Source organism: Eretmochelys imbricata, chromosome 8 (assembly GCF_965152235.1).
Source record: "Eretmochelys imbricata isolate rEreImb1 chromosome 8, rEreImb1.hap1, whole genome shotgun sequence".
Classification (NCBI taxonomy): Eukaryota; Metazoa; Chordata; order Testudines; family Cheloniidae; genus Eretmochelys; species Eretmochelys imbricata.
The window spans coordinates 75,641,142-75,664,075 of record NC_135579.1 but is presented as its reverse complement, the minus strand read 5'-3'; the positions used below and the strand labels follow the sequence as shown (position 1 = coordinate 75,664,075).

Sequence of the window (22,934 nt, the reverse complement as noted above, 5' to 3'; positions counted from 1 at the left end):
AGATTCAATACCTATTGATAAAGGATGAAGGCTTAACAGTGGGGCAATTTTCCCCAGACCCTGGGCCCCACAGGGGCCCCCACGAGAGTTTTCGGCAGCACTTCGTCCTTCAGTCCTTCTTCCGCTCTGGGTCTTTGGCCCGGAGTGGAAGGACCCCCGCCGCTGAAAACCCCAGTCCCCCGAATCCTCTGGGAGGCCCTGGTGGCCAGGAGTGGAAGTGGCCCAGAGCAGAGACTACTTTGGGGATTCTGGGATGGAGAGCAGCCCATAGGGAGCCCAGGAAAGACCGCTGCATGTTAGAATAGTCCATGGTGCTGGTCTAACCATGGCAGAGTGGTTCTATTTACTGTGGCAGCTCAGAATCCAAGTGGAGCAAAAGATGATGTAAAGCCACCTGTGCCTCCCCTTCTCTTCCTCCTGTGTGGCATATCTCAGGAGACACAGCAGACAACCTAGCCCAGGGGTGGGCAAACTTTTTGGCCTGAGGGCCACATCGGGGTTGCAAAACTGTATCAAGGGTCGGGTACGGAAGGCTGTGCCTCCCCAAACAGCCTAGCCCCCGCCCCCATCCGCCCCCTCCCATTTCCCTCCCCTCTGACTGCCCCGCTTAGAATCCATGCCCCATCCAACCCACCCCGTTCCTTGTCCCCCGACCGCCCTCTCCTGAGACCCCCCCACCCCATCCAACCCCCCCTTTGCTCCCTGTCTTCTAACTGCCCCGACCCCTATCCACACCTCGCCCCCGACCCATCCAACCCCCCCTGCTCTCTGTCTCCTAATCGCTCTCCACTCCATCCAACCGCCCCCTGCTCCCTTACCATGCTGCTCAGAGCAGCAGAGGCTCACAGTCCCACCGCCCGGCCGGGGCTAGCCACATCACCATGCTGCCTGGCAGAAGTGGTGGGCCAGAGCGCTGGCGGTGCAGTGAGCTGAGGCTGTGGGGGAAGGGGGACAGCAGGGGAGCGGCTGAGGGCTAGCCTCCCTGGCCGGGAGTTCAAGGGCTGGGCCGGACGTGGGCTGCGGGCCGGACGTGGGCTGCGGGCCGTAGTTTACCTACCTCTCACCTAGCCCATGATTAAGTACAGATTTATCTAGTTTGCCACAGAAGAAACTACTGGATAGGAGTTCCTCAAAGATTGGTTTTCATAGAATTTGCACTGGTTCAACTAAAATTGGTTTTCATATCAATTTACTTAAACCCATGGAAACTCTTGCTTGGCTCACACTTAAATCAGCTATCAGTGGCTATAAATTTAGCTTAACCTTTTAAAAACTGAGAATTTTAATTAAACCAATGTAAGGTTTTGAATAAACAAAGCCTACAAAACATTTTAAATTGCAGCTGGAGTCAGAAAAGGGCCTATGTAAATATGGTGTCTTTTTAGTCATTTGATCTGCTCTTGGTGTATAGTCAAAGTCACATCTGCTTACTTTACTAGCTAAAAAGATTTAATGGATTCTCTTCTGGCTCACACATCAATAGAATTAACTAAATTCCAGTAACAGAATCTTTATTGGTGATGGCACATGAGCTATAAAATCTCAGTTGGACTTTCAGACCCCAGGGTAAGTTTTCACAGTTAGTCAAAAATCTCCAAATTTCTAAACCAAATATCAAAAGACATAATATCCCCCATTACCGAGAGAGGCAGATACAGCTACCTGGTTAACACCTTCAGTCTGCTGTGGGGAGTTGCTGGAAAGCACCTTAGGGAGAACGTGGAAAGCAGCAAAGAAGACCTAGTCTCCTGATTCATAAGCATTCGATCTCACTGCCTCCATTGTAATGTGCTATGCCAAATGGAAGCCGGTGAAAACAACTGTACTAACCTGTGTGAGAATAGATAAACCACAGTGCTCCTGTCAGCAGTGCTCCAATCACAAATGCTGCAAAGGCGATGCCCACAACGGTCAGTGTGTCCAGACCATAGAAAACTGCTACAAATAAAAACCATTTTTTTCATTTTGAATGCTGAATAGTATTTTTAAAAATTCCTCCTCCCGTTTTCACACAGAGCTTTGACATTTTCATATTTAATTAACCAGCATTTTAAACGCAAGAAAAGAAAGCCCCATGATACTTAGCAGATTACTGTGATTTGTGTCTAAGCAGGACAAGCAATGCGTATGCTGGCAGAGGTGAGCATGAAGCATGTCTTTAGTTTAACAAACTGTTCTGTCAAAAACCCAGCTCAATACATCCCAAATCTAGCAAAACCGGAATGAATTCAAAGTGTTCTCAGTTTCTTGTTAATTATTCTTTGTTTTCAGTTAAATACCAGGTTTCACTTAAATATATATTTAAAAAGCTGTGGAGTCTTACTAAAAGATTACTTTTTATTCACATCCTACCATGCAAGCCAACTTTACTATATATCCTCTGTAACTTCAGCCCTATATCTAGGTGGAGAACGGAAGTGCTGTTAAGTGAGAAGTGGTGCCAGCTCAAAAGTCAGCAAAAACATAAATAGGAGCAATTGTTTTTCATATTTGGCAATGTTCTTAATAAAAAATTAATTCCAGATCACAAAAATAGAACAAAAAACTCAGTTTCTAGGGGATGGGATCTTTATGCAGTATAGTTTGTACAGTACTGCATCTGGTTCCTGAATGTATGGCTCCAAATGTTACTGACACAATTACAGCAACTTCCAGCCATTGTCTTGCATATTTCTTCTCTTTGATCAAAAACACCTTAATGTGGTTCTCATACTGAATCAATTATTTTTTGTATTTTTTCTTACATGACTAATTTCAGATGTAGTTTTTCTAGTGTCTCCCATAAACATATGGAATGTTGTAAGCTAGTAAATAACTTTTTAGTAATTGAGTAAATAATGGAAAAGAACTGAACACACAGACTCCAATTCATCCCAGGGTCTGCGTTGGTGGGTGCGGGGGACACGAAGGAGGCTAGCCAGGGCATGCTTAGCAGATCTCCTCCAATTCACCTGCTTTCTACCTCGTTTCCTGCATCCAGCAGAAATTCCTTGGAAAGGCAGGCAGCAGCACTGGTACTTGCTTTCCCTCTGTTATTGACAGGCACACTTGCATGGGTACTGTACCTTTCAGACCCCTGCATCTGCTAAGGGAGTTCTTCAGAACCCCTTTCTGAGTATGTGCAGCCAGCTTTGGGACAGAAAGAACAGCCCAGGTAGCGGCTAACTGGAGTTTTCTCCTGTTTTTGACTTGGAGCCATTTCTGAGTCACTTGGTCATGTTTGAATATTTTAAATCCAAACTATAATTGTGTTTGTTAACCAGAGATACCTCTTTTACAACTGCATCATCTTCTTGCCTTAAGATGCAGTTCACAGACAACTAGGCCCCACTCATCGCAGGACACAGGTAGCCCAGCTGGTGGAGGGAGGTAAATGTTATCATTCTCTGTGCCACCTTGTGTGAATCTAGCTCCAAGACCCAAAGAGACCAGTTCTTTTCCCTCACTTCTTTCCCTCCGCACTTTCTAAATTCTCACCCTTCAGCTACCATTTTTCCTTCCCTCCCATCATGATGTATTTCTAGTGCTACGCACTCTCCTCAGAGCTGACTGGGCCCTTTAGCATGGTTGAGATTTTTGGCTTCCCCAACTCCGCTGATGCTGATGTTGAACTCAGAGTGAAAGTCACAGAGCCACATTTTATCACATCTGTGGTGGTCTTGATGTTGGAGTACTGCAATCACTTACAAATTACTGCTCTCCCCTCATGAATTCCTCTCTCAAAGTTCGTGGGAATGGCCTAGATCCTGGGAGTCATGTGCCTAACTATGTTTGAGGATCTGGGATGGTGTCCCCAGGGGCACTAAAACCAAAGACTTAATTCCGCTCTAAGTTTAAAAAGCTTTACAATAAACTATCTTTGACTTAACCTTTTGTTTGGAAGTTGTTAGATCAGTGGTTCTCAAACTGTGGATCAGGACTCCAAAGTGGGTCGCGACCCTGTTTTAATGGGGTTGCCGGGGCTGGCATTAGCCTTGCTAGAGCCTGGGGCTGAGGCCGAAGCTGAAGCCCAAGCTCCACTGCCCAGGACCAAAGCCCAAGGGCTTCAGGTTATAGACCCCCTGCCTGGAGCTGAAGCTCTTGGGATTCAGCCTTTGGCTTTGTCCTCCGCCCAGGGTGGCGGGGCTTGGGTGGGCTTAAGCTTCAGTCCCCCTTCCTGGGGTCGTATAGTAATTTTTGTTGTCAGAAGAGGGTACAGTACAATGAAGTTTGAGAACGCTTGTTAGATCAACAAAGTAGACAGATATGTATAACTTACGTGGCTGCAACCCATTGCCTTTTGGCTTGTGAATAGGTGGACCTGTTTAAAAAATACGAACACATTAATTGCATGATGTGCCATAGAAATACTACACACTATATAAGCAATCTTCAGCATCTCACTGGGAGGAAAGTCTTTAAATGCTGCATAATGTATTGGTAACATTTCAGGAAATCCTGTCAGAATTTATTAACCTGGATCAGTATGTAAAAAATCCATTTGTACCTTGTTTAGTCTTCAGAGGAATATATCCATAGCACAATGCAAGCAGCATGTTACGGAGTGCTGGCAGACGCTGTGCAAACCTCCCCACCCAGTAGTCATCAATTCTCACCTGCAATAACTCCCTCTTATTCCTATGCTGGGCTCTCCTTCAGCACAGATTGCTAAAATTGTTTCCTGTCTCCAGTCATGAGAGACTAGCACATGAAATCATTTCAAGACCCAGCCCCCCTTTTCCACTCCTGGGAAATGTTGCTTCTAGATATGATGGACCCTGTTCTGACCAGCTTAAATGCACATGTTTTGACTTGTACATTTCCACTGTGCTCTGTAATGTGTATAAATTACTTGGTATTCTATCTTATTTATACTGGAAGACAAAGATCATAGCTATGATGTTAAAGCTACTATTTTGAAATAATAATCAAATAGCATCAGCATGGAATGGAAAGAAATACAAAACTGTCTTTAGAAATGCATCATTACCCCTACTCTCTCTCTTATTTGACATCCCTTCTTCATATACATGCCTGGTATCTCCATGGAGGAACTATTAGATGTCGGGAGTCCCCTTCCTCTCAGGATACCCATGGCAACTTGAGGAATCAGAAACCCAGATTTGGATTCTAATTCAAACATCTTGTTTGGTAACCCATGTTGCACTCTCTAGATCAACAAGCTGCCCGAAGGATATAATTTAAATTCTGACATGTTTGAGTGTACCAGATGCTTCCACTATGAGAAGATTTGGTAAGGAACTGTAATGATACATATTTTTATATCCTTTAACAATTGGGAAAAAATTGCTTTGATCTGGAGGCAAGAGCAGTTCTATAAGTTCCAAAATATACTGAAAGTTATCGGTTTTCTTTTTATTGTTTATCCAGTACGTATTTATATGTCAGGATTAGTGTTCCAAACCTCTTCAGTAGTAACTGCATTAACTAACTTGAACCACACAGGGTACCATGTGGCCAAAATTCTCTCTCAGATTCATTACATGTTCCTCTCAGAAACACATACCTGCAATATCCAAAGCATTTTTATTTACTCTGAGAACAAACTAAAGCAGTGTAGTTTACCAAGTGGTTATCATCATCATCATCATCATCATCTTTTTTTTTTTTTTTTTGATATATCATTCATGCCAAGTGGACTAGACACACAGGTTAAAACAAGGATGGGGAAATTGGGACAAAGGTAAGGTTTTTTGGGTGACCTTAAGAATTTGTTTCCTGATTTAAGTGCTTTTTTAATTCATGCATTTTGGAATATGTTATTGTTTTTAATATCTCAACCTTAGCTTTCTCAAAATGTACGTTTTTTTGTTTGTGAATATACTAACAAGTTATCAAATGGAAGTCAAAGCAGAAGTATAAATGAAGGTTTATGAAAGGCACTGGATTGAAATACTAGAGAGTGAAATAGTACAACATGAGTAGCAGCACTATATTTGTCCATATATCCAGCTAGCATATCCCAAACTTCGACTAATCCGAACGTCTCCAGTGGTGACAGGAATTAATTTTCCTTGCTAACTCTGTCATTGGCCTCTCCACAGAATAGGAAGTTTGCCAAACAACAACTTTGCCAATTCACTGAATTAGTTATCCAGTTCCTTGGCATTAATGTGTGTTGCTTGCTGCAGCTTTGTGCAACACAAGAAGGGTGAGAGTTCATGAGGCCCAGGGAAAGTGTATAATTTTAAAACAACAGAAGCAGGCTTGAACTAATGCACATGGTTTTCTATATCTTGGTTTAGGAAAAGTGTTGGTCAGTTGCTCACTTGATCTTGTTCCCTTCACTGAAAAAAAAAACAACCTTATTTTTCACATCTTGCATAAATTGAACAAACAGTGAAAGGGACATAACTATTCAATAGAAGAATATCAATTTCATAGACTTTAAATAAGTTTCTCTCTACACCTTTCACTTAAATTGTGCCAAAGAACAGATGTGACTTAGAGATGCCAGGATATGAATAATTTGTTGTTGTTTTTTTTTATAACTTGTCTGGTCTTTTTTAGGAGGTTTCACGGGAATCTGATACAATAAGGTGAAGAACCAAGCTTGTAAAAACCTATAAAGCAAAATGCAAACTGGAGGGGGGGTGTTTTTCTCTAACTATAGAGGCAGGGTTTCCATTACAGCCAATGGCAGTCATGTGCATGACGTATGGAGAAGAAAACAGACACCTTTGCATTGAACAATTTGTGCTGGCTCCCCAAATGTCAAACATACAAGCTCTTCATTTGGCTTATAGAGCAGATGTAACAGAATAGTTCCAATAACATGGTTTGTAACAATACCCATGAAAGCTGGCCTGTTCCACATCAAAGCAAATGGCAACTGACATCTTTAAGATGAAAATACTCAGATTTTAGTAGTGCAATATAATTTGTTCTCAATCTTACAGATTCACTGTGCCAGTCAACCACAGCAGTTATAGAAAAGGGCCATTTGATTCGTTGTGGAACAACTGCATAACAGCGATGTTAAGGTGCTAATAGTTGTGCATTATGCTCAAAATCTGCAATATGCTGGGATGAGTTCCACCAAACATTTAGCCAAACTATTGTTGCATTGTGGGTGATCTTATCAAGCAACTGTCTCTTAGTGTGTAAAAGTAAAACCAGATTTACTAAGACCTCATACTCTTTATACAGACAAAACTCCAGCTGAAGTTATCCTTGGGAGTTGCACACACAGCCCTGCACACCCAAAGGGAGAATAGAGCTCTGGGTGTAAACCTGTTTGCTGAAGGATAAACATCAGTTACACAGTTTGATGTGTTCTGTCAGGAATGGATAATCACTGAGATGAGTGGGCATTTTGCATGAGGAAAGGGTACAGAATCAGGCCCAAAAGCAGAGTTTTAATTGTACTGCATTTACCAATCAAATACTTGCCTTTAATTCTTAGTGAATTTAATTTGCATGAAGAAGAATCGTGTAAAAACATGGGCTGCCTTGCAGAGTTAAACAAAAACAGTTGTTGCTTATGTCCCCCAGCAATGCTCCATGGTACCATATGCTGTTTAAACATTAAAACGCACGCACTGCAGAACTGAGGTTAAAGGATTTCTGATCCCCCATCCTTTGACTCTCTCTGGAAAGCATTCCAAAATTTCCAACAGACATTGCATGCAAATAGAAGATTTTGATCTGCAAGTGAAGTGAGCTGTAGCTCACGAAAGCTTATGCTCTAATAAATTTGTTAGTCTCTAAGGTGCCACAAGTACTCCTTTTCTTTTTACGAAACCCTCTAAACTACCATGCTAGAGCTAAAAGAGAATGGACAATGCAATTATTAATGTTCTAATGTGCATCCCTGCTGTTGTCAGAAGGGCCCCAGTAAGAAATACATTCACAAAAGATGAAGCTGTCATAACAGTTCTGGTTTTCCCATCTTTTTATACATACACAGGGGCAGAGCCTCAGCTGGTGTGAGTTATCAGAATTCCATTGACTTCAGTGGAACAATGACAGTTTACACCAGCTGAGGATCTACCCTGCTGGATCCAGTTTGCCTTTAGATATGTGGGTACAGCTCCCATTGACTTGTTCTGGAGTTGTAGCTTATGCTAGAGGGCAGAACTGAGCCCTCTGTACTAACTTGTATTTGCTACGCTATAAATGTAAACAAATGTTCTCATAAATGTACAAACACTGAAATAAGATATTAAAATGTCAAATGCACACACCATGGGGCTTCACGGGATCCATCACAAACGTGTAGGATCTGGAGGCAACATTTACAGCTGAATTTCTACACAGAGAATAGTTCTGTACTGAATCCCACTTAGGGTCCGGAGTGGGTCAGTGGCCTAGTCACATGCCAAAAGAATGCATCTGATTTTAGCAATCTTGATGGCCACCTTCCTCAGAGTCCAATCAATTAACTATTTCATTTTCCTAAAATCATCAATACAAGTCTGATAATACTACACAGTCTGTTTCCTACCCATGGCATAAAGCTTAGGTTTTTTTTCAGGGGAAAACCGAATTATGACACAGTGTAGGTAAAACAATGGGTTAATCAATATGAAGTCTAATTTTCACTTTTGGGACAAATACCAAAAGATGAAAAGCTGCCTTTGTCCTGAAAAAGCTCAAGTTATGAAGGGAGGTTATCAAGAAGCTTAGCTCCTTCATCCATCCACCAGAAGAAAGCTTATGACCTCCAGAAAGTTCTTTATCTAAAAGTTCAGGCTCTCTGCAGTTGGGCAGTGTGGATATACTCTGGTTAGGCTAAGGCAATGGATGCCTGAGAAAGAGAGGAGACTTATCTCCATCAGGAGTTGGTCCATCACCAGTTTCATTGACTGTGGTGCTGAGAGTTAATGAGACCACCTGGAAGTCAGCAGAAGGAAAAATTACTCATGCCCTGTCTCTCCTGGCTTTCTTCATAACTCTTTTATCAGGGAGAGCTGGAGGAAAAGGGCAGGCTCCCCAATTTCCTCGCCCATTGCCAGATGAAGGCATCTGAGTATAGAGCTCTGGGGATGTAAACGCATGAGCAGTAACAGGGAACAAGTCACTGACTCAAACTGAACTGGTCTATGGGATCTAACAGGGACACATGAGGTGCTGGTAGAAACTCAGGAATACTTGGCTTTCTGGGAATTAGCTGGTGATTGCCGAGTCAGTCTGCAGTAGAGCTGATCTTTCCCTACAAGATATAGTGCTTGAAATGAGTGGAGACAGGATTATGTCCTTCAGAAGTCGCTGCAACAGAAGCTACTGATACTGCCCTGATGTTTACATAGGCTATCATTACTTGGTTGTACATAGTTACCATTTGCTGGTCCTGAATCACACACTCATAGGCTTGGAGAACTAGGGGATTGCCTAGAGCTCCAGGAGGGTAATACTAAGCTTCTGCTTCACAAGCGGAAGAGGGAGGTGCATCCCAAGCTGAGAGGGAGGTACACACTCCGAAAGCCTGCCATCAGCATGGGTAGCAAGGAGGAAGGGGGAGAAGTAAATAAAAGGCGCACACATCATGCCAGAAAAATCTTGAATGACTGGGGCAGAAGGAGAATTCTCTTGCAGTTGCAATCAGTGTCTTTTCCCCAGCTGTCACTGTAGAATACAGCCCCACAAATTTAAGATGTTCTCCTGCTGGAGAGTGTGATAGAGGATGGTGGGGACATGGCCACTCATAGGAGAAGGAAGGTGAGAAAAATGGAAACAAGTTTCCTGTTTGTCGTCATGACCAGCCACACTCAGAATATCCTATTTCTCTTTGAAAGAGAAAGCAGAGGAAGAACTATGCACTGAGAAAGGGAAGCTGCTTCTAGGAAACCAGCTTAAAAGGGTGAGAAGTGTCAAGCGTGCTGGGTAAAAAAGGGTTACTACATAATTTGGAAAGTGTGTGTTAGTGAGCTTCTGGGGATTCTTCCTTAAAAGTGAGATTTTTTTTCGCATGTAAAAAAGTCCAGGTATTTTAGGGCTTGTCTACATGGGGAGTTATTCACGATTAGCTCTGTGCGTGGATGCTCTTATTCCAGAATAAGATAATTCTAACATTCCTATTCTGGAACATAAGTGTCAACATATGGAGTTAATCTACTTTAAATTCATAGTTAATCCACTTTAAATTCACACTTTACCTTATTCTGGATTAATTTTCATGTGTAAATAAACCCTTAAATTTGGCATGTAACTGTTCCAGCCTTCAAGCCAAATGTATTTTGGGCCACTGTCAAAGGCAATGTAACAAAAGAAAGTTGTGGGCATAATCTATTGAAGTAGTACCAAGTACCTGGAGGGAAGCTACCAGAAAACAGATTTTCTCCAAGCCTATCTGAAGAGCATGGAAAACAAAAAAGCCAAATAGGTGACAATCCTGAGCACCAAAGGGGCAGCCTCATAAATTCTATGCAAGATGAAGTTTAACCTTATTCATCACATTTCAGAGTATGGGGGTGGGGCAGAGTGAATGTTGAGGTGGGGAAGAGGGTGTTAGTGGCCACTAAGGACATGGGAAATACCCGATGAGGCTTGTCAGAGGACAGGGAGCCTCTGTAGGGCAGGGATGATGTTGAGGCTAGAAGGGTTGAGAGAAAAGGCAACTTGAACCTCTGAAAAGGGTCCCATTTAAAACTCTTATTCCTGGACAGAGCTTTGGGGCTGTCCACACCAAAGACTGCCAAAGTACAAAGGTTCAGAATCACAAGCAGTTGAGCAGGATGTCAGGAAAGGGGGTCTAGAATGGTGTCAGGGTTCTGGAATAGGTGAGTGCTGGACCTGGGTCATCTTCCTGGCTATTGCCCTGCAGCGCGGGAGCATTTCCTGCACCAGAGATTGAGGAATCTGAGATGTCCGTAAAGGCAGGATTATGGGTAGGCACAGAGTGGAGGATGGCTCTGATTGTTAGCTTTAAGTGAGCCTGAAAGAAGCCAGTTTGGGCAGGTGGATCCTCATACGAAGGAAATGATCTTGGTTGCTAGGAAGTAGGCTAGGTCCAGCTGCTTGAATGAGCCATGGAGGAAAAGCTGCACCATGGAATCAAAGTGGAAACACCAGAGAAGAGTTCCTGTGAAGCGTGAGTGGCAAAGGCATGAGTTGTAACCCAACAACAGGGGGAAGATGGATGGGAGCATCAAAGATGCAATGCCTGAGCTGCTCATAGCTCCAAAGCAGCAGAAAAGTTGGCCTATAGCTACAGAATTGTGGGTGCTGGCAGGGATGTGAGGAGGGAGCAGAGTCCTCATCTCCCAGGAGCAAGCTGCAGTGGGGAGAGAGTATCAGACAGGCTGTTGGAGGCTGAAGGAGCTTCAGGGACAAAGACTGTTGATTACAAGTGAATTAGTTCAGAAATCTGAAGGATGGATTTAAGTGAGGGTTTTGCTGACTCTGGACTGTTTTTGGATTAGACCTTTTCAGTCACCCTCGCTCAGAGCATCTAGTACAGAAACAGAGTTTTCTATCTGCTACCCAGGTTCTTCTCCTTTTCTTCCTGAACCTCCTCTCTTTAGTGTTTAGACTTTTCTTTTTCTTTCTGAGAGCAAGAGAACTAAGTCAAATGCTTCATGTTTACAAGAAGGAGACAAAAGAAAACCGAAGAAATGTGGATGGGCTGTCATTTCTATACAGACCTTGTCAGCCCCTTTGCCTCCAGACTTCTTGGCAGGTGGAGCCATAATGCTGTCTGCTCTAACTGCCTCTGGTGGGACGACGGCAGAAATGGACTATTTGACAAAGAGTCATGTGCATTCGAAGCAGCACATCACCCAGGAAACGACACATTTTCATGACTCTGTTCTTGGAGTTTTTTGTAAAGATGCTAAAAGAGTTAAACAAACCCCAACAGAAGAAAACGAATGAAACACTACAGTTTCATCTCTTCATTTAACTGAACTAATCTTCTAGTGGAACTGGTTTCCCTCTAGCTACCTCTTTACTTTACAAACCCCTCAAGCTTTAATATTTCCAATACATTGGCATTTCAATTAAATTACCATGCTTAAATATTTTCAGCCACAAAGAAGAAATTATACAGCAGACAGTAAAGCATTGCTTTCAATTTCCAAACCAGAATTAATTGCTAGAAGCAATTCTTCTACATTAATGCTTATGAAACCTATATTGTTGTAAAACATAGGAAGAGTATTCCTTTCTCAACACCAGCCAAATTACATTTCCATAAAAAAGTAAGTAGCTGCGGGCGTTCAGCTAAGATGGTGGACTGTGTCACACAAATATCTCTAAATGAACACATTTTATAACAAGAGCACCCTTTAAAATATAAAATTGTATACTCCTAAAGCTATCTTTTTTTTGGACTACAAATTGTTATATGTTTTTTAATGCAACACAGTTATGTTAAGAAGTTCAAAATGTATGCTGGTACCTTTTGGCTTTTCTTCATGGGTTATTACAGCAAGGGGCTTGGTGAAAGTTTTCTTATTGTGCATCATGGCCAAGATCATATCAACATTGAGTGAGGTGCAGGCTTCGTCAGGAGGAATGCACTGTGGATGGAAACATGTGAGGTCAGGGATTCACTCAAAATAAAACACAATATCAGCCAGAGCAGCTGCACAGCTGCCTCATTATCAGTGTTTGCTCAGTACTGTTTACTAAAGAGAAACAGGAGATCTGAACGTTATCAACCTCCCCCAAAAACAGTCTACGTAATATACTGGCAAAGAAAACTTATTCTCAGCTAGAATGTCCAGATGTCCCGATATTAGGGGCTTTGCCTTATATAGGACCCTATTACTCTCCCTATTCCTGCCCCCCCCAGCCCGATTTTTCACACTTGCTGTCTGGTCACCCTATTCTCAGCTGCATCTTAAGATATAAACTTGCTTTAGTGCTAAATTACTTAAAACTCTATGGAAGTTTTACTATTGAATTGTTGCTGTAATAGTTGCATATTAGGATATCAAAGGCTGATGTTAATTACACAGAGGGTCAATATCTTCAAAGAGCTCTCACCTCAGTTTCCAAAACTACCTTCACTTGTCACAGCTAACTTTTGTACTTATTCAGTAATTAATTGATTTTTCATATACAAATGCTGTGTGTATATGCAAATCCAGGCTTCTATACAAAAATTTGGACACACAGATTTACAACCACAAAAATAAGGGTCCACTTTTGAAAATCCAAGGGCCAGTTCTGTAGCTCACTAGTGCATATATAGCACAATAACGTCTGAGTCTTTTCTTATGTTAAAGAACTACTAAAAATAACTCAAATTTTAGAAGTTTACCTAACAGTTCATTTTTTTACAAAAAGATGTATTTTTTGTTATATACTATTTTTAAAGTAATAGTTGGGCAGCAGTCTCTACAATAATCAAACAGGAAACGTTAATTCTACTTAAATATATTGGAGTGATCATTCAATACAGAGCATTTACTATAAATACAAAAAAGTAACCACACTGAAATCTGGAAAACAAATGCTAACATTTACTTATTTCCCATCGAAGTCCTCCTGAGATGGGCCAACCTTACAGGTCACATATGGATGTTCAAAAACAATTACAATATTATCTCAGCAGGCTCTGGAAAATTAATGTTAATTTTGTTTATCCTATTGCTGTGTGATCTGAATAGAACAGATAAATCTGGACCACTCCCTTAATGAAAAGCAATCTCTGTTTACCACATGTAACCACTTACTGACATTTTAAAGTGGAAAATGTAGACCATGTGATCAAGATTCAGCATAGCTCTGAATAAAAAGAACTTATAAAAATTATCAGGTCCACTAATAAAATGTTAATTACACTAATCTAAGTCTATAGAATCTTCAAATAGAAAAATCAATCTCAGGAACTACTATGATCTGAACTTGTTTATCTTGTAAACAGTCTCATTTTTTAATCTAAATCTGAAAGCTTAAGGAAGTTAAACTACTGACCTTCGGCAGTCCTTGAGTGTCTTTTTCTTTATTTGTACACAAAGTCAGCTCACAATGAAGAAAGAGCAATGAGATGTTGAATATAGGTTTAAACACAAAGCTAAACCTCTTTTTGTCCATCTGTGCATGTGGTATAGGAAAGTTCACCTTCTGGACATTGTAGAACTTAACAGATTCATCTTTAGGACAAATGTTTTCTATGATGGTGTAATCAGATATCATATCAGGGTTTGAATATGGTGAAACAAAACATGTTTGGATTGCAAAGCCCAGGGCTCTGTCAGCTTTCGTCACAGAAACCTGCATATGAAAAACAATTTATTAAAAACTTAGCAGTGGCATTTTTGTTAGCAGCATTCACATTTTGGATGATTATGGGGTTTTCCGATGCCAGTTCCAATCAAATATTTCAAACCTAAATTGTGAGGATGTACGGTTTAGTATATACTTAAAGGACAGACGACAAGTTTTGTGGGTTCAAATCCAACTTAGCCATTGTCTTGGCATGTGATTTTTTTTTTTTGGAGGGTCAACCCTCCCTGTATTTCAGCCAACTCACCTGAAATATCCAGTGAAAAAACAGGCCCACTCAATAGAATGAATGCTAGATCTGAACTGAGTTTTTGGGAAAGGGGAGGGCACTAACACCACTCTCCCAATAAGTTTACAAACCATAGTAGAAGGCTATGGGAGCTGATTACAAGTTCCCCCCTGTTGTATCTGCATTAATCTTCACTTAAATATAAATGAGAGCATCCATAAGAGGTGGGGTGGAGGGTGGTCACGCTCTTGGTTGATTTCCCTTAGTAACTTTCCTAGGAGAACCTGGGTAGACGCTTCCTCAGGGAGATCCAAACAAGCTAGGTGAATGCGTAACACTGCAGCAAATGAAATTTGGTGTTGAGAAATGCAAAATACACCCTTCTGCAGCAGATAAGACGCTCAGAGTGCAAAGTGGCCCATTCATCTGATGGATATTCTTAAATTAAAAAGTACACTTCAAGGTGATAAATGAAGCCAGTAACAATACCTCTTAGATGTGATAACTGTTCTGCTCTTAACAATGGATGTTCTCACTTGCTCCTGAGTTCCTAGATGTCTGTATAATTTACGGAGCATGCCCATTCTTAATCCCTCCCCCCAAGGTCCCAGTGGTATATACCTGTTGAAAGGACTGAGCATGCCTGTTCCCAGAGCCTGGTACAGATTCAGCAATGAAGTGAGCGCAGTAATTAGAAATAAAAAGCAATACGTATATAACAGATGGGGAGAACAGTACAAGCAACATGAATTAGAAGTTATGAAGTGCAGAAAATTGATAACGGACGCAAAAGATATGAGGGGAAAGTCCATAACTGGCAGCGCTTAGCATAATAATGAGTTTCTAAAATATATGTTATGAACTAAAGAAATGCCAGCAGTGGTATAGCCCCATTACCAGATGTAGATGGTAACACTTAATGATGAAGACAGACAAAAGTGTGTAACAAATATTTCTGTATTTGGAAAGAAGCAGGATGATGCACTTGTATCAGATGAGGATGAAGAACAATTTTCTAGTCCATTAGAACTAAAGAGGATGTTAAACAACATCTTATAGGACCAAACCTTTTAAAATCTGTAGTCCCAGATAACTTGCACCCAAGAGTCTAAAAAGATTTGGCCGAGGAGATTTCTGGCTCTCTGATGTTAATTTTTAATAAATCTTGGAACATTGGGGAAAATACTAGAGGACTGGAGGAGTGCTAGTGCTATGCCAATATTCAAAAAGGGCAAGTGGGATGACCTGGGTAACTATAGGTCAGTAAGCCTGAGGTCAATCCTGGGCAAAATAATGGAAAAGCTGATACAGGACTGGATCAATAAAGAATTAAAAGACGGGAATATAATTAATGCCAATCAACATGGTTTTATGGAAAACCAATCTTGTCAAAAAATGTGATTTCATTCTTTGATAAGTTATTATGTTTGGTTGATAAAGGTAACTGCATAGATGCAATAGACGTAGACTTTAGTAAGGTGTTTAACTTGGTACCACATGACATTCTGATTAAAATTAGCACTATACAATATCGATAAAGCACACATTAAATGCATTAAGAACTGGATGACAGATCTCAAAGTAGATGTCAGTGAGCGAATCCTCATCATATGTTTCTAGTGGGGATGCATAGGAGTTGGTTCTGGGTTTGATATTATTCAACATCTTTATCAATGATGTGAAAGTAAATATCAAATCTGTGGGTGACAAAAAGATTGGCGGAGCGGTAAATTATGGTGATGACAGAACACTCATGTAGAACGATCTGGATCCCTTGGTAAGCTGGGCCCATTCAAACAAAATGCATTTTAATACATCCAAATGCAAAGTTATACATCTAGGAACAAGGAACGCAGGCCATACCTACAGAAGGGGGTGGGAGGAGGGAGGATGACTGTATCCTAGAAAGCAGTGACTCGGAAGGGATTTGGGAATCCTAGTAGACAAACAACTCAACAGCTCCAGTATGATGCTGTGGCAAGAAGGGCTGGTGCAATCCTTGGATGTATAAATGGGGGAGTAATGCAAAGGAGTAGGGAGGTAATTTTACCTATCTGGATGGCACTGGTGAGACTGATGCTGAGGGGCTGCGTCCAATTCTGGTGTTCACATTTTAAAAAGGATACTGAGAAACTGGAGAGAGTGCAGAGAAGAGCCACAAAAATGATTGGAAGGTTGGAGAAAATCCCTTAACATGAGAGATAGAGCTCAATCTGTTTAGTGTATCAAAAAGAACGAGAGGTGATTGATTATAAAATACCTCAACAGGGAGAAAATACCAGATAGTAGAGGGGTCTTTCATCTAGTGGAGAAAGGCATAAAAAGAACCAATGGAAGCTGAAGGCAGCCAATGTCAAATTAAAAGTGAGGCACGGGTTTTTTGGTTTTTACAGTGAGGATGATTAACCAGTGGAACAAACTTTCAAAGGAGGTAGTGGATTCTCCATCTCTTGATGTCTTCAGATCAAAACTGGATCCTTTTCTGGAAGATATACTTTAGCCAAACTCAAGTTGTTAGGCCCAATACAGGGGTAACTGGGTGAAGTTTAATGGCCTGTAATATACAGGAGACCAGACTAGATGATCTAATGGCTCCTTCTTGCCTTAAGCACTATGAATTATAACATTCTGAATTTCATCCAGTAACCAAGTGATTTTAGAAGAAAAGTAGGTGAGCAAGGATGAGCAAAAAGTCACCACATAAGAAAAGAGATAAACAAGATCTACACAGACAGCATGTGAGATGATTACAGAATTAACATATTGATAAGAAAAACCAAAGCAGAGATAAAGGAAAAATGCACAAGTGATTACAATAAAGAAAACAATTCTTCTAGAAACAGAATCTACACAGGAGAGACAAGTACCAGGTCCTTAGAGATTATGCATGAGTAATTTATTGACGAAAGAGACGGACTTTTTCCAAACAAACACTATACAATGTTTTTTCTATCAGCGGAGGATGGAGGAACAAATGCCTGAAACAGATACTAATTTTCCACTGTGCAGAAAGGAGAAACAGAGAAAAACACATCAAGCTCATCCCAGGACAGGTGATAAAGAAATTAGAGTATGTGTTTGAAGAAATAACTCCAAGACCAGACAAATCCAGAGCCAGAGGGATGCATCCCAGAATGCCAAAGGAAGTTGACAATCTTTGTCCAAGTAAAAAACTAATACCTTTTACTTTAAAAAAAACGTAACTAGTGTTGATCTATTTTAACCTTGCTTCAATTTCTTTTGGTGTATTTTTCACAACAGAATTGTAAAGTATTTGAAAGAAAGTAATTTTTATAGGTAGAGGACTAACAGGCAACTAAACATTTACAGAAGCACATAAAATGAACTGTTACACTAACTGAAAGTACTAAAAATCATATTTGAATATTGTTCCCAAATGTGTTTGTTAAATATCACTGGCAATTGCTGCTAGAAAGATGTACTTCTGTTTAAAGAAGGTTTGCTTATATAGTGGACCTTATTTTCTAAGGTCTTCTAAGTACATGGGCAAGCTCCTGTGATATTCTCTTGTCATTCTACTTAGTTGGTATCTTACTAACAAAGATGCATACCCAATATAAAGATTTTCACAGCATATATTAACCACTGAAAAAAAACAATAATTTGTAAAAGAGGAAGTTTGACACCTGTTTGGTATACCAAAATGTGACTGGAAGTGGCTTAAAGGTGAGATGGAGTTATGATGACACTGTTAGACCCTTTCCTCCACCATGTAACCTGTGGGGGGAAGGGAAAGCTATAACTGTTTTGTACATAGCTTCACCTGGGAAATGTAGCTAAGCCATATTTTTGTATAAAATGAACTCATTCCTCACTGACAACTCTTTGTACCAGTGTTTGTAATTATCCAATAAAGGTCTGTAAGAGCTAAGAGACCAGATTCAAATACTGTCCCATATTGCATATCTGATCAGAATGACAGACTTCTTTTAGTTAGATTTACCCATTTTGAGAGGATTTTTTGGTCTTCATCACTAAGTATTATCTTATTAACCTATGATGTCCCTTTTGTGAAACCACAGAAGTACACATCTGTCTGAGAGAGGCAATCACACAATGCCAGTTTACTGCAGGCAAGCACAAACTTGGCTAAATTTACATGGCTTTGCGGAACATTTTGGCTAATCTGAAAGCCTTTCAAAGTTTGTTACCTCAACGTAAATCTGTCCATTCTCAGCAACAGAGAAGAGTCCTTGTGAGGGAGCAAGGAAGAGGTCTGTTTTATAAAGCTCCATGTTGAAGGTCACATTGCTGATAGGGGGTTCAGGAGGCGCAGGATTAAGTGAGCGTTTGCCACCCTCTGCCTGGTGGAGTGTGCAGTTAAACTAAAACAAACGAAACACAAATAAATCCCAGAACTTTTGCCCCATGCAACCCTCCAGTAGGGTCATATGGGATGGAAATGAGAACAGAATTAGGCCATAGCTAAAAACTTTAATTTCAATATAAATATAAGGTATTACATACCACAACTATTTCAGGCCTGCTTGGAAAGGTAACATCTGCTTCATCAGTGTCTCCTGGAAATCCATTATCACCCGATTCCACATCTTCATCATCAATTCCCCAACCACTACTTTCCACTGGTGATGACAGCTGAATAACAATCTACATAAAGGAAGTGGGAAGTAGAAACTGAAAACTTTCTTACAAAGGTGATTGTGACTCCCTTTTCATGTTAATTGTTTCTTCCTTTCTTCAGAACATGCAGACCAAGAAGTTGTGACAGCCATCCCTGCAGCCCAGTACTAAGCTTTTAAAGTATGTATACTATATATGCGGAATAACCTTCAGTTTGTTCCCAGATGTCAAAACCAGTAGAGCCATAAAACTGCTCTCTATGTTGGAAAAGCAGCCTGGGTATTGGTATGTAAATGAGCATACCAGCAGTCCAACTCTGCTTCTGGAATTTCTGTATCCAACACTGCTAAAAGAAGCGGTTCTCTGAAATGGATTAACATACCTTCCAACATTCAATAACTGACTCCTGGAAAAATCACAAAAAGTTCTAGCGGTTAACAGGATTTTCTCCTGTAAAATCTCTGTATCCCCCCACCCTCCTCTTTATTTATTTAATAGTAAAAGCATAAGCCAGAAAACTTGCTATCCCATTTCACACTTCTCTCTTCTCTGGACCCCTACCTGACCCCTCTTTTCCCCTCTTCCACTCTGTTTTTTCTCTTTCCTCTGAGACACCTTCTCTTTGGTGCTCCACTCATCCTCTGTCTGCTTTTCTCTCTCTCTCTAATCTTCACCACTAAGCTTCTGTGTTTCCTCATCTGCTCCTCCATTGCTCTTTTGCTTCTCTCACAACTTCAGCTTTGTTTTCTCAGATATAGCACAACTTCTAACAAGTGCCATTTTCTTCTGAATTGTTTGGACACCTCACCCTTTCTGCAGACTGCTGAATCACCTTTCAGTGGGAATTCTCCCAAACCCTTGGAAGCGCAAGATATTGTACAGTAACGTGGAGCTCCAAATCAGTTTTTTTACTGAGAGGTGCTCAGATCAGTTTTAGTTTGACCCACTCTACGGACTGGGTCCAGACACAAAGTTTATATTGAGATGTGTATTTTCCACAGTTTTGGGGTGTATAGGTTCAAATTTTTGGTTTGGGCCCATCTCTAAGTCAAGAGCTATTTTGTCTTGCCAGTACAGAATAGTTTTACCCAGGCTAGGTCTGATCAAATGGCTGTAGCTATCCTTGGGTTTCCTTTATTTGCCAGGGATACTGCAATGTGCTCAAAACCCCCAAAAGAGTAAAACACATCAGTGCTTGTTGGCCTGGCCTGGCCAATATCCATTCAAGTTCACAGCGCAACTGCTGTGCAAATTCTGGTAGTAGAAAGCCTAGAAGCAAAGTGGGATTCTTTCTGTGGTCACTTACCTATCCGTATCCAGATTACATTCCAAGCATGCAGCTGTATGAGAATTCTGAAACCAATTTTCAAACTGGGGGGCCTATCTTGGGTGTTCAGATCAGTACTAAGCTATCTGGGTACCCACAGTGCCCATTCAAGTAGTTGTTTGGGTACCCAAACTGGGGAAGTGAATTCTGTACTTGGATTCAAACTTGAAGTCAAGGCCTGTCTTGCACACAAATAGATGAGAACTGAATATTTATTTTAAAACACATACTTGTAATGAGGCTAATGCTCAAGTGAAAAGTAATAAGTGACAACAGCATACAATACTGCCTTCCTGTATCCAGAGAATAAACACACTTGAAAGCACATTTGAGGAGCTTATTGGTAGAGTCCACCAGCCTTTCATTGTGGAAGAGCTGGGTTCAGGTATTACGTTAGTGGACACAGGTGAAAGTGTGTGTTTTAGTGGGCACTTGTTCCATTGTAAAATAGCACTACACAATTTGCCATGACCAGCAGTCTGTGCTCAGGAAAAGCCCAGGCCTTCACTGAATGGCAAAAGAGCAAGATAGAAGCCTGCACAGATTGGACCACTCCCCTCAATTTCAGCAGCATTATTCATTCAAAATTATAAAAGAAAAATGTTACCTACAGGAATTTTAATTTATGTAAATTTATATTTTCTTTTGTGATCATACATTTTTGTTGCTATACCAGCTCAGGGCTAACTTGTGCCAGTAGTGTGGGGTACTGCAGAGTTGCCCTGGGGGAGCTCAAGGAAGACTTGTGCTTCCCTCTCCAAGCAGCATGGTGCATGAAGGAAGGCTGCATCATCTTTTGGAATAGTGTAGCTAGTTCCCCACAGTGCACTTGGCTTGCTCCAATGCCTAGTGCGGAAGAGGGGAACACACACCCATCTCCTCCCACTCTCTTTGGGATGTCATGTGCACCCAGCAGCACACTGAGGGAGCAGCCTTGCACTTTCCTAAGTACATGGACTGTAACTGTGACTGGCCCTAGACTGGGCATGAAAAGATTGAGAAGGAGGCACACCTCCTGAATACTCATACTAGGGCCAGTCACAATTTGGTCTTTATAGCCTTATTGTGCCATAACAACACACAGCAAAGAGAAACATCTCTCCTTATAAAATACTCACAGAGTTAAAATAAACGATGTTATCCAAGGCATAGCCTATCTGTTGAGTCCCACAGCTGTGCAATGAAGATTCCAAAATGAAATGGGTACCATTCATCTTCGCTTTACAGGCAGGATCTAGTAGTGAGAGTTCTGTCCCTGTGTAACCATTAGCCTAAACAATGACATTGCATAAGTGGCTGAAACCTCGGTGAAAATACAATTGCATGAGATACATACAAGTTATACTCTTATTTTAAGCAGAGCTTAACATATTTTTGCATGACTGTTAATAAGATTGCCATTGAACTGCATGTCCTGTGACATTTACTACAAAATACTGCCACACAATGACATTAGTTGTTGGAACAACAGAAGGGACAAGCATCACATGGAGTAAAAAAAGAAAAAAAAAAAACCCCTACATTTTCATCGTTTGTCCAAAGCTGAACTTTAAAAAAAAAAAAAAAAAAAAGTATTATTCTGTACAAGACTTCCATAACAATGCAAATTATTCCTCCCTAAGGCACAAACAACCTCTGTGTAGAAGGTGAGGGGTAGGAGAGTTGTAGATGGCATTTTTTTTTAGGGATCATAGTGGATGTCCATCACAGTCCCAATCTATAGTCTCTGGCATCCACCAATTGCCTCTTCACATTTCCAGTCGTGAAGAGCCTGTAGAACCACCTGTCTACAAATTCTGTGACAGGCCAGAACGCAGAATTGGGGGAAGGAATTTTTGCCATATGTGTCCCCTTCAATCTGTGGGTTATCTGGCATGTGGCTATAGGTAATGGCTGGCCAGGATCTGACCTTCTGTAAAGTGTTTCACAGTCTGGGATTAAGAGAGCAGACTAACCTGCAGGGAGTCTTCTTCTACGGCAACAGTCATCATTTTGTCATCACATTTTACTGAGAGGGCTACATCAATGTTTCCCTGAACCTCTTCAGGTTCTTCAGATTTTTGAAGCAGTTGCTCATAGAAACGACTCATTATTGTGTCTACTGTATCCCTTGATAAGGAGATTCCTTCTCCCATCTTATCATGCCTTCCTCTGTTAATGTGAAAAGGAAAACCCAGGCCGTCGCTTAATGTGGGCTCCTTCAGAGCAGGCAGAGGGTTAGTACCTAGCAGTTCGGTCAGCTCTGGGGGAAGAAAAGGGTGGTCTTCGTCTTTCATCTCTTCTAGAAACAGAAAAGAGTAAATCAAATTATTATCATAGAAGATTAGGGGTGGAAGAGACCTCAGGAGGTCATCTAGTCCAACCCCCTGCTCAAAGCAGGGCCAACCCCAACTAAATCATCCCAGCCAGGGCTATGTCAAGCCGGGCCTTAAAAACCTCTGAGGATGGAGATTTCACCACTTCCCCAGGTATCCCATTCCAGTGCTTCATCACTCTCCTAGTGAAATAGTTTTTCCTAATATCCAACCTAGACCTCTCCCACTGCAACTTGAGACCATTGCTCCTTGTTCTGTCATCTGCGACCACTGAGAACAGCCTAGC

At 41.2% G+C, this 22,934-nt stretch overlaps 1 protein-coding gene across 3 annotated transcripts in view; it reads right to left on the bottom strand.

Moving 5' to 3' along the window:
• The window catches only part of TGFBR3 (transforming growth factor beta receptor 3), a 179,660-nt gene that overhangs the window by 10,032 nt on the left and 146,694 nt on the right, over positions 1–22,934 (bottom strand). For all 3 annotated transcript variants that reach the window (XM_077824946.1, XM_077824948.1, XM_077824947.1), the window contains 8 exons: positions 22,289–22,614; positions 21,452–21,604; positions 18,893–19,033; positions 18,577–18,750; positions 13,864–14,163; positions 12,341–12,461; positions 4,259–4,300; positions 1,831–1,938 (listed from right to left, as the gene is read on the bottom strand). In XM_077824946.1, the coding sequence (XP_077681072.1) occupies positions 1,831–1,938; positions 4,259–4,300; positions 12,341–12,461; positions 13,864–14,163; positions 18,577–18,750; positions 18,893–19,033; positions 21,452–21,604; positions 22,289–22,614 (1,365 nt within the window). The remainder of the gene's footprint in view (positions 1–1,830; positions 1,939–4,258; positions 4,301–12,340; positions 12,462–13,863; positions 14,164–18,576; positions 18,751–18,892; positions 19,034–21,451; positions 21,605–22,288; positions 22,615–22,934) is intronic.